Source organism: Haliaeetus albicilla, chromosome 2, assembly GCF_947461875.1.
Source record: "Haliaeetus albicilla chromosome 2, bHalAlb1.1, whole genome shotgun sequence".
In the NCBI taxonomy this organism is placed as follows: Eukaryota; Metazoa; Chordata; class Aves; order Accipitriformes; family Accipitridae; genus Haliaeetus; species Haliaeetus albicilla.
Window position 1 is genome coordinate 23,457,404 of NC_091484.1, and position 18,727 is coordinate 23,476,130.

The 18,727-nt window shown below is 36.0% G+C and overlaps 1 protein-coding gene across 46 annotated transcripts in view; it reads left to right on the forward strand.

The window, feature by feature from the left end:
* The window catches only part of CLASP2 (cytoplasmic linker associated protein 2), a 152,412-nt gene that overhangs the window by 88,798 nt on the left and 44,887 nt on the right, over positions 1-18,727 (forward strand). For 18 of the 46 annotated variants that reach the window (XM_069810159.1, XM_069810022.1, XM_069810055.1 and 15 more), the window contains 10 exons: positions 34-104; positions 2,729-2,788; positions 4,040-4,117; positions 4,719-4,886; positions 7,559-7,614; positions 8,770-8,940; positions 12,175-12,198; positions 14,769-14,786; positions 16,728-16,829; positions 16,966-16,992. In XM_069810159.1, coding sequence (XP_069666260.1) covers positions 34-104; positions 2,729-2,788; positions 4,040-4,117; positions 4,719-4,886; positions 7,559-7,614; positions 8,770-8,940; positions 12,175-12,198; positions 14,769-14,786; positions 16,728-16,829; positions 16,966-16,992 — 775 coding nt within the window. The remainder of the gene's footprint in view (positions 1-33; positions 105-2,728; positions 2,789-4,039; positions 4,118-4,718; positions 4,887-7,558; positions 7,615-8,769; positions 8,941-12,174; positions 12,199-14,768; positions 14,787-16,727; positions 16,830-16,965; positions 16,993-18,727) is intronic. The other 28 variants (XM_069810065.1, XM_069810121.1, XM_069810192.1 and 25 more) reach the window with 5 other exon arrangements.

The window sequence follows — 18,727 nt, forward strand, 5'->3', positions numbered from 1 at the left end:
TTTTTTTTCTCCCCCCTTTCCCTCTTCTCTTAGCATACTCATGTGCCACGACTCATACCTTTAATAACAAGCAACTGTACCTCAAAATCAGTTGCGGTTAGAAGGTGAGTACATTATAAATAGTAAATTATTAAAGCTGTTGCTTTTTCAAATATGGCGGTCGTGTTGAAAATAAACAGATTTGAAGACTTATGGCCATTAACTCTGAATACACAAAACTGTGTTATCCAGTGCACTACAAAAATGAATTTCAGCACAGTTACATTGGGTGATGTTGAGGAATGGTACTTTCTGCTGTATTGGGGGATGTACACTGTATCCTGCAAAATTTCTTCTAGTTTAAAATGTTCCTAACATTTATTGGAAAAAGTACCTTCTGATTTAAAACCAGAAGCGGGGGGGAAGCTGTAGTTGAATCTGTGTTGCCCAGTCTAATGAGAATAAACAACAAAGGTATTGAGGGAGCATGAAACAGATACGCATGTCTTCGCAAAGAACCAGCCTGAGCCTACTAGTCACTGTTAGGGCCAGACCTGACAGGCATAGTGAAGTTAGCTGTTTGTTGAAGTACTAGAGCATACTGCATGTCATGTGGGCCAGCACCTTGTTCTCCTGATATCAGGAGGAATGCGTAACTTCTGTGCAATGTGGTTTGAATGCACAGAGCTAGGCTGTCTGATAGTGTGCCCAAAATAATAAACCTACCATGCTGGGGACTGTGGGATTGAGACAGTGGCTGCTACCTTAGATAGGACATGGTGGATCAATGTGTTGTCATGTTTAACAACCAAGGTGCATCTTCAGCATGTTGCTTTTTCCAAGAACATGAAACTTGAACACTTGGATTGGCTCTTGACAAAATTAATTGATTCCTGACAGAGTCTCATTTTCTGCACAGAATCTCATAAAAGCAGTTAACGCTGTTTCTGGACCCACACTAGCTCTGAAAGCAATATAGCTATATGTATGCAAGAAATAGCTTGAGCATCTAAACTATTTGCTCTGAGTCTAAGCTGTCTTTGCATCCAAAGCAAGTATTATCTCAACCCAGATTACACTGACCTGTCATAACTTCTGGTTTGACTGCAAAACAATTCACAGTGCTTCAGTGCCTCTGCTTACCGTGGCTTTGCTGAGGAACATAAGGCTGAAGGTGGCTTGGGTGCTGCAGTTCACAGTCCAGTGAGCATCAGTGAAGGTGGCCAAAATTGCATTGTTTTCATACTGACTTTATTCCTTTGGAAACACAAAGACAAACTAGGGTGGTTATAATAGTGAAAAGCTTTTCAGGGTTTCTTGCCATGCCTTGTTGGTGTCCAGAGGATCTGGGCAGAACAAAAATGAAATCTGCCCCCTCCAGAACAGGTCAAAGATTCAACATAATCAACAAAAGCAATAGTTTCAGGAAACAGAGTCCACTACCTTTTTGAAAACTCATCTACACCTTCCTAATTTGAGTCGCTTTTATTTGTTCACCAGGATCTAGTTTCAGACATATTTTAAAGTATGCCTTTTGCTAACGGCTGTCTGCTAAATTGTCAAGAGTTCCTAATTAATAATGAATACAGTTACATAACTTAGTTTGTACAGAGCCAGCAAATCCGTAGGAGTGCTTTCTATATGCAGAGCTCTGTACTAAGGGTCTCATGTTTCCCTTTACGCTACATACTTAGTAATGACAGATGAAAGGGTGGGAATAGTGTTTGGGACAGAAGGACACTGCCATGGAAATATTATGTTGTGACTTAATAGCTGAATTTTTAAAGTATTGTGGGGTTGGTTTTTTTAAATATATTAAGATTTTATGCTTTGTACAATTTTTAAACTTTATTGATTTTTGTCTTTGTCCTGGTTTCAGCTGGGTTAGAGTTCATTTTCTTCCTAGTAGCTGGTATAGTGTTGTGTTTTGGATTTAGTATGAGGATAATGTTGGTAACACACTGATGTTTTAGTTGTTGCTAAGTAGTGTTTATACTAAGTCAGGGACTTAAGCTTCTCATGCCCAGCCAGCAAGAAGGCTGGAGGGGCACAAGAAGTGGGGAGGGGACACAGTCAGGACAGCTGACCCAAACTGGCCAAAGGGGTATTCCATACCATGTGACGTCATGTTCAGTATATAAACTGTGGGGGGAGTTGGCTGGGAGGGGTAGATTGCTGCTCAGGGACCGACTGAGCATCGATCAGCGGGTTGTGAGCAACTGCATTGTGCATCACTTGCTTTCTTGGGTTATATTTCACTCTCTTTTTGTTATCTTCCTTTTCTTCTTCATCATAATCATTATTTATTTATTTACTTCAATTATTAAACTGTTCTTATCTCAGCCATGAGTTTTACTTGTTTCCAATTCTTCCCATCCCACTGGAGTGGGGGGAAGTGAGTGAGTGGCTGCGTGGTGCTTAGTTTAGTTGCTGGCTGGGGTTCAACCATCACAGTTTGGTTTTTGGGGGCTAATAAATCTAATGTAGCATATGTGTAATAACATGGCCCAAACAACAGATGGTTAACTGAATCAAATTTTTTGAAGTTTAGGACTAGTTAGCCTGCATGTTTGCTTTCTATACAGAATATTTTAACTTTGCAATAAGGCAACCAATGTCCTCATTTGATGGATAAATGTACTTTTATGCATTTATTTCCCTCGGGGGGGAAATAATATAGTTACTGTTTATTCCACAAGCACGTTAGAGAAATGAGTATTAATTATAACTTTTTGTTCTGTCTTTTTAGGCGCTCCTTTGAATTTTTAGACCTGTTGTTACAAGAGTGGCAAACGCATTCGTTGGAAAGGTATGGGCCAGTATACTTCTTCCCCAAGAATAAACTGCTGATGAATCTTAAAACAGAAATCTTTTCATTGAATCCTTTAATTGGATTATGTCATTGAGTGTTGGCCAACGTTTCTAGCATAGACAACCTTTCTAGCACAGCAGGTCATGTGGCTCATTCAAGTTCCAGGGGGGAGGAGAGCTGTAAGCTCCAGCCTTGATTTCATCTTTCCTCCTCTCCTTACCCTCTGTCTCTTCTCCTATACCACATGTGAGCAATGCGTACCATGCGTTCTCAGAGTTTCCCTTATGTCATGTATCTTGTGCAGCAAAGATGCACAGGTAAGCATCTGTCTTTTCTCCTGTAAGGAGGAAATCTGTGTGTTCACCATAAAAGAAGGCAAGTGGGATTAGGCTGGAGGACTTTTTCTGGTAATGATTAAGAGCACACTGTAGCTTCTCTGGGTAGATAGGAAAATAGTACCTGCATCAGGTCTGCAGAATGTATACTGTAAGCAAAAAGTAAGAGCAAAGGGACTGCAGAGCCTCTGGAGAAGGCTCTGAGGAGCTCATCCAGCTCCATAGTCACCTTTCAACCCCACAAGGTGCTCCTGAGAAAGGGAGCAATGGGGAGATCACTTGATTTATGTCAGAATGTATATGTGTGTATTAAAAAAGCCCTCAAAACACCACCACCCCAAAAACCCCCTAACACAAATCAACAACCAAAACACTAAACAAACAAAACAAAACAAAAAAACCCAAAACAAACCCCCAAACATGTCTTGAATTAAAATCGGTTTATCATCACAGTTTTTTGGTTGTTCTGATGGGTGCTTTGCTGTTCTTTGAGCATGTGTTGAGATTTAGAACTCACACGCCAAAAGCTTTCAAAGGTGAATTTCCAGGAAAGCAAAGTTAGTAATTCTAATTTTTTCCTTTTTCTTAGTATTAATATAGTAGGGGAAATAGTTTCTTCCATTTCTGTTTTAAGAAAGGTACTTCTAAATAACTTTTTCAGCATTGTAAGTGGATGTATGTCTGAAAAGTAGATTATAATTCTTTTAGATTGAAGGAGGAAGCTTACCTAAACCTTTACAGAAGGTGCAATTATGTCATCAGTATGCTTAAGCATTTGTTTATGTTGTATCTTAGAAAGAACTACTATCTCAGCTGGTTTTTACTTCAAGAAATGTTAATTAAAGTGTAAAACTTTACTACTTAGAATAGAAGTTGGAGTAGCAAAATAGCATGAAGAATGTCTTTCTTCTAGGCACGCAGCTGTCTTGGTTGAAACAATCAAGAAGGGCATTCATGATGCTGATGCAGAAGCCAGAGTGGAGGCAAGAAAGTGAGTTTTGACTGTTTTGCTCTGAAAAATTGTATGTTTTACATGAGCGATAGAAAGCTCTAATTGGAGGTGAGTGGCTAACGATGGCTGAAGAGGAGGACACAAGTTAGGTTGAAAATTGATGTTTCTGTTCTTGGAATCCTGAATTACTGTCTAGTTTCTTTTGCAAAAGACATTCTAGAAGTTGAAGCAAATAATACTGTCGTGCAGCATTTGAGGATTCTACTGAAACAGGAGTCATAATGGTTAATACTGCTGCATATAGTTATTCTTCCCCCTTCCCACCCCATTAATTAAGTCTGTAAACAACTGCAGCACTTTGACTAGTGAGTAGGTCAGAAAAGAATTTCTCTTGCTTCCCCACAGAATTGGTAAGTGAATGTGAGAATTTCAGAGGATGGACTTATGTTATTTTGAAAAGATTAATTCAGTCAATGTAGCTGATTTTTTAAATGATTTGATGAGTAGTATTGTATGCATTACATATTTTCGGTCTGAGTTCCTTTCCCTCCCATCCCTGGTTCGTTCTGTAATCTTTCCTTCCTGACTCCACACTATGAAGAAAACAGAGCAATTATATGTGGTTATTCTCATTTTGCAGGGCTTATCTGGGTCTTAGAAATCACTTTCCTAGTGAAGCTGAGACTCTCTACAATTCTCTTGAGCCGCCCTATCAAAGAAGCCTCCAGACCTACTTGAAGAATTCTGGCAGTATAGCATCTCTCCCTCAGTCAGACAGGTCATCCTCCAGCTCACAGGAGAGCCTAAAGTAAGGATCGCTTAACTGTTTCAGAGCCTGTTAACAAATAAAAACTGTTTCTCAAAAGCAAATGAGCCAGACTTCTGTGGTGTACAGAAAAGCTGTAATTGTATTTTGTCGCTTTTTTTTTTAAATAAAAAAACTTTTATTGTCTTTTGCTATATGACAGTATTACCCCAACAAGGTAAGGGCAGTCATTAACTGGATTTTAGCAGACTGTTCTTATTCATATATTCCTTAACAGCCTTGGTTACACCAAAATATCTTCAAGGTTCACATACTGATGTCCAGCATTCTGGTGCAAGGACTAAGTCTAGGAAAGAAATAATGGCATTACTCCTTTTTTTATCCCTTTTCACTGAGAAGTATGAGAAAATGAATCTCACTGTTGATGTCTCTCAGATAGGAGATCTTTTTTTTTTCCTGTCTCCACAGTATTGAGTATGTATTAGCAGTATTTTGCAGCTCTGCTAATTACTAGAGGGTGGGTCTATGCTGCAGTCAGTGGTGTATTAAAATGTATAGACAATCTTGAGCTGAATAGATAAAAGTTTGCTTAGGTACCAATAGCAGAAGAATCTACTGGCTTTTTAGTTGAAAAGTAAAATAGTAGTAGTAGTATGTGCTGATTTTTTTCTTGTAAATTCTAGAAAGCTTCCTCAAAGTATTTAAACCTGTTAAAATTTTAATTCAGATGCTTCATTTCCAAAGCCAGAGAACTTGTCTGCTCACTTTTGACTTGAAAGCAAAGACTGCTTCCAGCATATTGGAGGTTAATTTTTTTCTTTTTGGCTGCTGCCTTAAATACCAGAGGCTTATCTTATCTTTCCAATGATACTTGTAATTATAAAAAAAATTTAAAAATAATTGTCTGTAATGTAGGCTATTGCTAACACTTCATTTTCCACAACTGTTTATTCAAAGATTACTCTTGTTTATATTAATCTGTATTCCCTGTCTGATAATCAAAGTGCTGTTAATGAGTTACTAGTAATAAAATGTTAAAATCTAAATTACAGAAAAATTACTATCTTAAAATACTCTTAAATCCTCAAATGTTACTTCATGTATTGCAAGATATGCAAGTACTACAGTACAGAAAGGGAGGAGTAAAGTAAGAGATGAACAGAAGACATCGTGATATTGGAAATGAATTAATTTTTAATTGATTTTTTACTAATTTTGCATTTAGATGCATGTTATTTTCCCTGTGTTACCCAAAATTATATTTCTGCCTTCTAAGATAGATGCTGAGTTCTCCCTTTATAGACTAGCTTAGGAAATATGGGTATGGTTTTCCTAGAAGTCTGATCCTCCATGATTTTCGACCCTCTGAACTTACAGCTCTTGCAGATCATTGATCAAAAATAGTTGTAAAGAGGGTGGGTGAAATAAGAGCAATGTGGTGACTTGTGCCTACCTATATGAAACTGCTTAAATGAAATGTCAATTGCAATAGATAGTGAAAGTTGTCTGTGCCTTCTGTTTGGAGCAACTTGTAAGGTCAGGATGCACCCAGGAGGTCTGCCTTGGCCTCCTCAACTCAGTTGCAGCAAAATACCTCCAAAACACTAGTTAATAGTGTCAGAAAAGCAGGTGGTATTCATAATAAGCTGCAAATACATGATCTTCTCTGAGGAGTTAGGTAACAGTGCTGACCTCTATTATCATTGAGCATCTGAGCTAACTAAATACACAGTATGAGGCATCTCTTTTCTTTTAGCTTTTTTGTATAAAATTAGAGAGGGATCATTTTTACTGAAGCTGAGACTCTAGACTCAGGTTATAATTTGACTATTGATGAAATAGTCAACTATTTCAGCAAATACAAACTTTCCCAGTCAGATGAATGTTTAGATGGCTAGATATGAATCAATGAATAAAGTGTCATGCTTTCTTCTACTAGTTTTTTTGCTTTTCCCTGGTCCCTCTGACTGCATTTTGCCTTTCTGAACAAGGCAGAAGGAAGGACTCAGAGTTAAACTTGAGTAGACAGAACGATTTTGCTTCAGCAACTACCCATTTTTGCAGTTAGAGTAAAGGGAAATGGGGAGAAAACATAGAGGAGAAGACATAGGATTTTTTTCCTTTTATAAATTGTGGGAGTGTCTAACATTCAAATGGGAAATTCAGTCTAGCTGCTTAGAAGTTACAGCATTTTCCTTTTTAATTTGTAACTTGATTCTTGGGAGATACAGCACTGGAGGAGGCTTATGAATTGTGCACCTGTTTTCCTTGTTACTGCAGACACCACTTCACATAATTTCTTTAGTAAATCAAGCTTCTTGTGTAGCTCCCACTATTTTTGTTTGATGGCTGTTTTATAAGATCAGCCCTGTGGCTAAAACCTTGTACTGACCACCTTAAATGTTTCTGTGACCAAGTCTGGAATGCCTGAACTTTGTGTTAGCAAAGTGTGCCTATTGGTAACCAAAGGATTAATGCTTTGTGATGAAGATGTAATTTTATAAAATACAAAAGATAAGATGATTGTGTTTTCCTTACCATTCTGTATTTAATGTCTTTTTCTAAAATATGCTGAGAAGGTTGAAGGGGAGAAAAGAACAGAAGATTTCTTTTTTTTCTCTTTTATTATATGTTGTTATATTTTATTATATGTTGCCTTTTGAATCTGATACATGAGACTTACTTATTGGGTTTATTGACTTTTTTTTTTCCAGTCGGCCTCTATCTTCTAAATGGTCTGCAGCCAGCCCAGCAAGCCTTGCAGGCAGAGGTAACGTGGTTGCAATATAGGGCAGTGCACAGTAATTACTCTTCACGTTCTTTGAATTAAGTTTTAAATGCAGCTTAAAATTTTACTGTCTTAAGCATTTACCTTATTTCCAAGTTGAATAATGGTGTGTGTCACTATAACTGCACCTGGAGCTAAGATTGCTGGGTACTTGCTTCAGATTTTATGTGTTTTCAGTTGTTGCAAGTATAAGACCTAATTTGCTATTAGTTGATCATCTGTCTTGGAGTTTTGTCATGGAACAGTCACTCTCAAAGAAACAAAACATTATTCTGTGGTCTATTCATGATTATTAGGCTTATGGCAATTGGAAGTGAAGGAATCATTTTACCTTTTATCTATTCCCATGTAGCTCCTGCTCTTTATAAAAACAAAACCCCACAGATTTGTAATGCAAAGAGTTTAATTTTGTCTTGAGTTTTCACAGTTGAATATCTTCATTCTCTTTTCACATAATGTCTTTGTAACTATTGTGGAGTAAATCACTGAACTCTTTTTTACAAACGGCCAGTAATTGAGAGTGCTTGTTTTCTGGATACTGAAACTGTTACGGGCAAGTCAAGTTTTGAAGACATAAACCAATGGTTAAAATTAACTGACGTGAACAGTTAATATTCAGTAAATAATTGGAAGTGAATGTAAAAATACTTCACAGAAGATTAGACCCTAAAGCAATTCATGGTATGCATTCAGCTTCCTTGTGGCTTCATCTTAGCTGAAGTGTGGGAATATTATCTTACCTCAGTATCACAAGGGGTGCTGTGGATTTCCTTATGTTTGTGAAGCATTCAATAATGTAATAAATCGTATAATTCTGAACTTTTTATGTAACTTGTACTAGGGTGGGAGCACATAGCTTGTATTAAATAATGCTGAAGTTTCATGCTCTATGAAGATAAATACTACTGTAAAATAAACTGTTCTTTATCTGAATTTCATGGCAACACCAGGTCTAGTTTGCTTCTTAACCTTAACGACACTTTGTTTAATATTAACTTGACTTACACTTTTTTACATTGTTTTCTGTACTTTTTGCAGGTATGCTGCAGTAGTAGAAAATGTTAACCTTTTAAACATAATTAATTTTATTCATTATCAACTAATTTCCTAAATTTATTTATATTTTTAATTTTCTAGTTTCAGGCAGCAGCAAAAGTGTTCCAAGCCTAGGAACTCTGCAAAGGTCTCGCAGCGACATTGATGTTAATGCTGCTGCAGGTGCGAAGGCCCGCCATGCTGCTGGACAGACAGCTGGAGCTGGGCGCTTGTCAGCAGCCGGTCTACCTCCAGGATCTTATGCTTCACTAGGTAAGGGAAACATCTTTACAATACAGGGAAATATTTTTTGAGGTTTTTGATCAAAAAGTACAGGAAAATACTTCTACATTTGAAAAATTGGCATCATTCTTATTAGTATTCAAGTATTGCAAAAGAGCAGGTGTTCTGAAGTAAGTTACCAACTTTCCTAAATGTTTTATTTTTCTTGTGCTGGAAGAATGCCAATGCAAAGAATGTATCCATACTATGATCTTTAAATGTGTTAATCTGGAGTGGAATATTGGAAGGAGAGGTACCTTCAGCAGATGGTGATCATGGCTGCTTTGTTTCTAGAAGTAATAGGGAAATGAGTGTTAAGACTCTAGATTTTCCATTTTTCTCAGCTCTTTAGCTGACTATTTTACAACAATGCTAGAGAGACATCCTGGCAGTAAGTGGTGGCTTCTTCATGTAGTACAGAAGTGTTTTACACAATAATATATAACATTGATTTCATAGATTTCTTCCTAAGCATATTGTTGGAACTGTGTGTATGTTTTTTTATCTAGGTGACAGTCTTCATTGGTAGGAATAGTTGCTGTTAGACATAGAAAGTTCTACAAATGACAAGAGTGCAGAAAAAAGTATTTGATAGTGGTGGTAGATGCTAGAACCTCCACTAAGTGGGGAGAATAAAGGAATACGGGCATGGTTTTTTGTTCTTTTTAGGTTATTCATACTGTAGGGGTAACAATGGGGGGAGTGAGGTTCAGTGTTCGCAAAACTGTTAGTTTTTTCTTCTCAGCTTATGTGCCAGCTAGATCACCAAGGAGACATGTCCTAATGTCAGTATTGCTGAAGATGATCACAAGAGGCAGAGAAACTGTGTAGTTCTGATTTAGCTTGTGTTTGGGGAGATGTTAGGATACACTTAGGCTATGGTTTTCAAAGTTTTTTTGTTCTGCTTTTTAAAATTTAAGTTAAAAACTATTTTACATGAGTTGATTCTTTTGTCACCAAGGCCTGCTTGAAATGGTTTGAACATCATCAATTTTAGGATTAAGTTTATGAGCATGAGCAATGCTGACTAAAAGGAATGTGTGCTACTTGAAATAGTAATTCGGGGTGTTGGGCTCCCTCTAGTGCCCACGGGGTGGGAGTCAGAGAACCTGCTGAGTAGCAGGTGGGGACACCAAAGTTAGGCTGCTCACTTTGATGGGTGGAGGAGATATACTCTTGGCTATTGCTTGAGGTATTCTCAGTGCCTCCTAGCTTAATGCCTAGAAGCCTGATACAGGTGGGATGATTATTCTCCAAGATCAGGGTGTTGCCTGGTCTGGTTTGGTGTGCAACAGGATATACTCTGAATCTTGGACAAAGCTGGAGTTCAGCTGTTGTGGGAAGTAAAACTGACAGTGATAGAAAGAAAAAAAAAAGTCAAACAAAACATCTCTCTCTGTTAGTCTGTCGTCTTTATGCTGCTGAAATTAAGGGACTATTTTGATGTTAAGAGTTTCACAGAAAATTAGCTCTTGATTGGAGTATTGGTTTGCTTTCAGAACATTTTAAGCAATATGTGATTCATGCCCAGAATTTTGTAAGCAAGGGTTGAGAAGGGCACTGAGGTTTTCAGGGAAGTAAATAATGGTGTCTTTATGCAGGAAAATAACAGAAATAAAGAAATAGCTTATTCTCTTTTGTAGTTTATAGATTTGGTGAGTGGGGGTGGGGGAGAGGAATAAATAGGCAGTACGTCCAGGTCATATTCTTTTGAAGGATTTGAGTAGCTGGAAAGCTCTGCTGTGCTAGCAGACACAGTCACTTGTGGAGAAGAATACAATGGTAGTTTGAAATGGCAAAATAATGTGATACTAGCCATGTACAGTAAAGTCAAATCCTGTTAGAGATGATATAAGGGCAGTGATAGTCAAGGAGACCAAGGTTTGTTTACAGTCACACAAAAGCAGTACTGCTTGATTGATCTTGGCTTGTTCTCCTAACAAGTTTTTTAATAGTGCTAAGGTAATTTAAATGACACATACCTGTCCCCTCTTACCTATGTAGAGAGTGTGATGGTTGTGTGTTTGGCTATCAATTAACTATGGAATCCACCTCAAAATATTGTTTGCTCTTATTTTTCAAAAGGTAGTGGTAAAATGAATGGAGTGTGAATACAAGCAAGTGACATGTTTCAGAAAGTAGGCTAATCTGTAAACTTCTCCCCTCTGTTCATTTTAAGGGGGTTGTTTATACTAAATCCAAATATGGCAACTTAAATGACAGAATTGTCAAGATAATGCTGACCATGATACTAAAATGCCTAGAAAATGTTACTGTAGTTCCATAATGCTTTCCACATCATCTCAGGTGTTGCAGTCAATACCAAAATAAATAACATTGTCTCCTCTGGAGCTTGAATTTAGTTTCATTTTTACCCTTACTTACAGAGAAATGTCTACCTTTTGCTTAAGCAGCTGCCAGATTTAGAGCCTCAGAGGACCACAATTTCGTGAGCATAGTAATCTATAGTTGTCTCCACCTGTCTTTTCCCTTTTTATTATTAATAGAACTCTTGCTTATTTATGTTTGGTTTTTTTTTAAAGACTGTTCTAGAAGCATGAGAACACTATCTACTTAAGTTATGCTAAATGTTGACTATCTTTGACATCCTTAAGTATGAATGTCCTTTCTGAGGAGGCTTGAGCTGTAATTATAAGATGTCTCATGCTAAACATTTTAATTTTTATTGTTACTGTCAGAATATGTATGCACTACCTTCCAGCTGAACTGGTAAATCTTTAAAGCTTTTAAAACAGAGTGGAATTTCTCCCATTTGTCCTCTGTCTCTATTGTGATCTCTTTTTCTCTCCTGTCCCTTATCCCAGGTGAGGCTTCATGCTCAGTAGCAAATTTCATAACAAATAGAAATATTGTGGTTCAGTAATGATATAAATACGTACTGATGCTTCAGTAACTGTTGACACTAAGCATGAAACAGTTTATAAATATTTTATTGTAAGGGTTTGCACAAATCTGAGTAATATGGAGAGATTTGACATCCCTGTGCAGGGTACTTGTACCCTGTTATGTAATTTTGTACCTTGGACTGAGAGAAACCAACTTTACTTAAGGTAGCTCATACATGCATGAATTAGATAAAGAAGATGTCTGCTGTATTTAATATTAATGTATTTTCCTTAATTAATGTTTTATGACTCTGCTGTGAACACCTTTATTCTAACACACTAAGTTTTCCATGTTTCTTTGCCTGCTTTTTCAACAAAGAGGATACTTCTGACAAGATGGATGGTAAGAAATTGTTTAGTCTGTCCTCTGATTCTATTAAGTATTTAATACAGTGTCTTTTATGTAAAATTACTGACGTTTAATATATTTGTCTGTTCATTAACAAAATACTATGCTGTTTTCATTAACCCCATGTAATCTTGATGTCTTAACGTATATTGTGTTATTGCTGTATTTGTCAACATTTTTGATTGTTCTGTATCAGCAACATAAACTTTATCAGAAATTGGATGTTACTCCTGTTTTTTAAAAACTCTATTAATTACAGAGCAATTTTATAATCAATACATGCTTTTTAAAATGAGCTCTAGTTCCATCATGTTTCATAGTTTTACCTATAAAGTAAAATTTTTTGACTTCTTGGCAGAACAGCAATGGGAGAGCAGAAGGTGCCTGGCCACATTATTAAGGATTTCGTTTAAAAAGTAAAACTAAATCTTCTCTTTCAGAAGTACTCTATCAAAATCTAGTCTAGCAACAAAACTTTACGTGCCTGTAAATCCTGTAATAAAATGTAATTCTATTAAAGAATAATTTGTTAAGACCACCTACCTGGTAAAACAGATTACCAAGTATTCCAGCTAAGTTTTAGTGCCTCTTTTTTCTTAATTTGCTGTGCTGCTAAACACATGGAGGGAATTGTCATATATTTTTATCCTAACTGCAAAGCAGTTGAGAATCAGGCTTCTCATAACAGTTGTCTTTTTCAGGTGTAAGTAATGCTTCCCATATAATAAAGTGACAGAGTCCCAGCTTGGTGCCTGATAATTCTAGTTCTAATTTATTGCTGGGGAACACTTAACAAGTCAGTTATGTTTGCTACTTACATAATAATTCTTGTCAAGTGTTTATTAAACAGTACATGTTTTGAAGAATGAGTAGTTTACTGGAAGCAAAGCAGGCGATATTTTTCATAGAAATGAAAACAGTAAGAAGGTAAATCTCTAAAACCCAGAATCCTGAATAATTTTAAAGCACAGATGAGTTCTATGAGAGATACTTTTTGGAAGAATTTGAGCCATTTTTGAGTATTGCAGATGGCCAGCCTACTTTAATAAAATGAGGGGAGATTGTACAGTGTAGTAGTGTCTGTCTCGCTTATTTCCATAACAGATTGCCTTATGTTGTATACAGTAGGATTTATTTATAACTGTCTGTGCTGAACACTTGAGCTTATGCATGTTATCACCAGTAATAAAGGTTCTTAGGGCCACGTGTACAGGATTTTTCTTTTCTTCAGACCAGTAGTCAGAAAACTGATCAGAAAACTGATTGCATAAACAAAAGTGAATAGTATTCTGTTAATTAGCTTTTGGAGCTGACAGTGAGCCTTTAGCCATCCAAACCAGGTGGTAGCGCAAGGGTGGCGAAGCAGAACACACACACCCACCCCACCCCCTTTCAGGAGCAACTATCTGTTAGCCTGGCTTAGGTGTTGCATAGAACCTGCCTTCCAAGATCCAGCTCTGGAAGAATGTTGGATTGGGGGGGTGGGGGTAGTTTAGAGTTTGGGGGTTTTTTTTAATACAGACTGGCAAATTTGATCTGGAAAACTCTGAGGCACTCCTACATATGTATTACTGTAATGGATTTTTGTGAAGAAGCATGGAAATTCACACTGAATTAACTTTCTAGAGGGAGTTTTTAAAAATATTGCCTTGAAGATAAGATAATATGAGAAAGCAATAACCAGAGTTGCTGAGAAAGTTAAGTTCAGGCTAGCCAAAGACACTAACAGACATTTTAATCATTGTAGTTCTCTTACAAGGCAGAAATGGCAGAGAGTAAAAACAAAAACTGAAATAGTCTTTGATTTTTTTTTTGAGGCATTTAACTTTTTTTGTCGTTACTAATATATATTTTATTCCATAATCAGATTTGTTTCAAAGGAACTTTGAGTTAGGAAGGACTGCTGTTAGATAGCTTCCCATCAATTCCTAGGTACCGATGTCAGTAAAAAGATTTGTCCGACTCTCATTTTGTCATAATCAAGCCCTGTTAAGCTCGGCATACTTGTTCAAGTGCGATCTGGTTTCAGCAAGCTCATGTTACTTCCACTTCTCTGAGCAAAACTTGATCTTGTGCATATAGATCTTCAGAGTAATCATGGATTAAATTCAGAGAAATCCTCCTTGCTGGCAGTTCGTATCAAATTATCACTGTCCAGTGTGGGAAACGCTGTCCTTGTGTTTCTCTCTGAGATAATTTATGATAGTATGTTTTATATTTTCAGAAGAGCTTGCACTAAAATACTTTTACTGTCTGTTTTGATCTGTACATGTCATTTTGTTGACTTACCTCATAGATATTTTTTTCTATTGATTTTTTTTTTGTGTGGTTTCATAAGTTTGGAAGGCAGTGTTATATATTGTGTTCTTGTAAATCACTAACAGTGTAGTGTGGATGTTTCTTGATAATTTTGCTTCAGTTCAATAAAGGAGTTGCAACATAAAAGCTTTAGACCTCTTGGCTTGACAAAATTTGTCAAAATTCATAAGATTAATCTCAAAAAGGAATTGGAGAGACACAGTATTGTTTGGAATATCATGTATTTTGTTATTTTTTCTGTTTAGGAACAGCTTCTGAAGATGGTAAGAAAATATTTTGTTAGAATAGCTAATATTTTCAGCTTCATATTTTCATTGATACAAATTAAGCTTTAAAAGTAGAATGTGGTCTTTCTGGGGCTTTGTGGAGGTTCATAATTCCAGATAGCTTATGCATCTAATACTTGGTTGTCATGTAGTATTTTTAAAATTCTTTTGCTTGTGTTTTAATTCTCAAGTACTCATCTGCAGTAGAAGTGTCATTGCTTAACATTTTTAGTGTGAAAATATAGGAGCTTTATAATTTTGCATTTGTTTTTTAAAGCAAATCTTATCACAGAAAATTTCATCAAATGTGTTCACACTCTGGGAAGCAGGTGCTACTATTATCCATCTCTTTGAGACTTGGGAATTCATTTTCAGTACACTATTAACATTTAAACCTGTCATTAGTGAATGGATGTAGACACTCCAAGTGAGTTAACAGTTCATTTGCCTCACAAATACAAACTTTATTTTTACTTTGATAATATTGAACCAGGTTCCAAGCGATAATTTAACATAGTATCAAAATAGTGGCACTCTGTATTCCTAAGTTTTTGGGCCAAATTCTGAACGCGGTTACATGCCTTGCAGTCTCACAGCACTCAGTGGGAAAACATTGCCATTGCACGGGGATAACTAGTAGAGTTTGGACTAGTTAATCTAACCGTTCTTGCTAGCATATTACTTTCTAATAGTTTAGTGAATAACATCCTTTATCCTGATTCTCTTCTTATAGACTCTCATCTATGGCTATTCCCTCTACTTGGATGAATAATATTAACTTGGTTGGTCTCCAAATTCTGCTGTGGAAAGCCTAAACAGGCTAGAACTAAATAATAGTCTGTGTACTTAATTCTTCTGGGTCAAATATTGACTCTACTTGTCTAGAAAACATTTTAATTATGCTGTTTGTAAAAGTGGATTATTGTTGAGCTAGATCCACCCTGTACAAGCTTTTTGGGTTTTGTTCTTGCACCTTGTAAGAATTATGGTTAGCATGGTTTTGGTTTTTGTTTCATTTTTCTGTTGTTTGAGAGGCTGGAAATGTAGTATACAACTCTAGTATTTTCTTTTATGAATAACCTTTCAGTTACCTATGATTCATCCAACTGGGGTCTTCCTTTCTTTTGTAATTTCATTGTATACTCTCGATGTTATGAGGAACATGGCTAATAATGCAGAAAGATCTAACCCAAAACCAAGATGGTTTGGCATTCTAGAGAGAAGTGAATCTATTGTTTTAGTTGTAGATACTCAGTTTAATCTGTCTCTTCCTCAGCTTTTCTATCTGTTGAGGAGACTGGTATTTCCTTATATCATGTCGTCACTGAGAAGTACTTAAGTGTACTCAGTCTAAGCAAAATGCTGTAAAAGGCTTGGGCAATACTGTAGAAGTCGATATGACTGTGGCCAGGAAAACAGTAGAACCTTCAGTAATAGGAAGGCTGGTGTTTAGATTTCTAAAAAGAGGAGTGAAGTTAGGAAGAAACCTCAGAACATATTCAACATAATTTTTGTAGTTTCATGGCAGTGGAAGTATAATTACAACCACAAGTAATCATGAGAAGACTGTACCTGATATAGCAACATTAGCATATGTGTTGCGTATTATATTTAATAAACTTCCCTTTTTTTAATGTAATCAACCTATTTATGTAGGAAGCAAAAACTACCTAGCTAGTTCAGGGTGTTTAAATGATAATGTGTAAATTGCTTACTGAAACATGTAGCATCAGAGGATAAGTATTTTGATTCCTCAACTATAAGTCCTTCAAGGTGTTCAAATTTCTACTAATTATCCCAAGCGAATTTTCACCAATTGAGTTACGTTATGCTTCTTTTTTATCTACGGAAACTTAAGAAAATATTAGTAAATGCTACTGATGCTTTGCTTTCTACATTACTGTGAAAAACTGATTTAATGCCATATTTCTTTTATAGGTCGTGTACGAACAAAGCTTTCAACACCTTCTGTTGGTATTGGAAATTCTAAAACAGATTCCAGAGGACGGAGTAGAACCAAAGTGGTGTCACAGTCTCAGCGTATGTATTTTCTGTTTGTCAGTTATACCTGATAAAGAGGCCAAATGCTCAAGCATATATTCATTGACCAATGGCTACAGTCAAAGTTAATTTAAAAAAAAAAAGCTACATACTGAGTTGTTGTTCTGTGCCTTAGGTTCATCATCGCCAGACAAAAATGAAGGTATTTTTTTCAGTGTTTTGGGTCAGTGGTATTTGCATGCTTTTCTAATTCATGTTGTTTTTCTCTGGGCAAAATACTAGGTTAGGTCTTAGTTTGGCAATTAAATTAGATAAAGTAACAGGAAATGAAGTCTAATCTTAAATTCTGTCTTCAATTATAACTTCTCAACATTCTTTTCCCCCCTTTCTGACCTCCCCAACATGAAACACCAGTAAATTTCGGTCAGTTACATATGACACATGGATGTGTAATACAGAAGAATAGGTAGGCTCGATGGTGTCCTCAGTGTTACCTGCAAAACCTAATTTTTCATTTTTCAAAAAGTCTTATTTTTCAGCCAGAAATACATATTTTTATTTTAAGCTAGGCACTACTCTAGCTTTTGGATATATATACTCCTCTTTTTGTATTACAGCTGTTACCTTTACTTAACTCTTCTTTGGAGTAAAAATACTAAATCCTAACTTTATAGTAAGTTACTTAGCCTATATTGAATCAAAGGGTTAAAACAAGCAATTTACTGTATGTCAGCTAATCCACAGTAATTTTCTGTGTCTGTTTAGAAACGAAAGCAAATGCAAAATTTCCAGTCTAGCTGAGCACTCTGTCATTAATTAATAAGACCTGATTATCTCACATTCTTTGGCACTGGCTGACCTACAGCAATTTGTTCACACATCTGATGTCTCCAGCAGATGACATCTCATTAAGCTCTGTAGTGTTTTCAGATTCTCATCTTTCTCTAATCAAGTAAAATGCAAAGAAATTAATGAAAGGAAGACAAGTTAACAATAAAATTAAAATAAATTAACCAGTCCTATAGTATGTCAGGTCTAATGTTATAAACCCAGTTAATTATACGGGTTTTGAATTTTCCAATACAATTATTTTGCTATCAGTAACCATATCCACTTTCTTTTAATAAAAGCCCTTAATTCAGTGTTTAATGGCAGTAACTTTTATCTTCATAGCATTGACTGCATTTATCATAAATAGAATGACTTTTGAGGTTAAAAAAGCAGGTAAAAGAGTTTTGTGGGTTTTTTCCTCTTAGAGTACTTACCATACAATTTTGCATTACTTCATTTTCCAAAAATACAGTTGTATCAAACCTGATCCAATGCTTGCAGGTTATGTGAAATAAAACTTTAAAAAAATCTGAACAGATAAATATAAAATAATAAAATCCAATAACAGTAATTCTTTCAAGTCATTATTTGCTTTGACAGTGCTCTAATGCCACAAGTGTTTGTGGGATGAGAGCTTGAAAATAAAGTCTAGTTATTTGCTGCGACAAAGGTTGTGCAAAACTTGTTTTATGTTTTCAGTGTTAAGATGACTATACTATATCATAAGCAAAGAATATTTGGATTAATAATTTAAGGAGGGGAGGTAACAGTCCTGCCAAATCACTTTTTCCCTTTATGAAAAGCTGTAAGCAGTGTCTGTAACGCTCTTTCCATTAGTATTGGGAAAGTTCTGAAATCAGCTTTTTGAAAATAACTTCATACATTGAATAGATTTGGTAAATTCTTAAAAAGTTAAGGTGTTTGATAAACTGTTTGGGGGAGAGGTTAAATTCAGGTAGCAATATAAGACTTTTGTGATGATCATCGTCATTTAATATTAATTAAACTGCCTGTATATTCAGGGAAACAAACTGAAGTTTTTCAGTTTTGTTTTACTAATAATGACAATTTTTCTTTTCCAAGAGAATTCATTTTTGCATGGTATT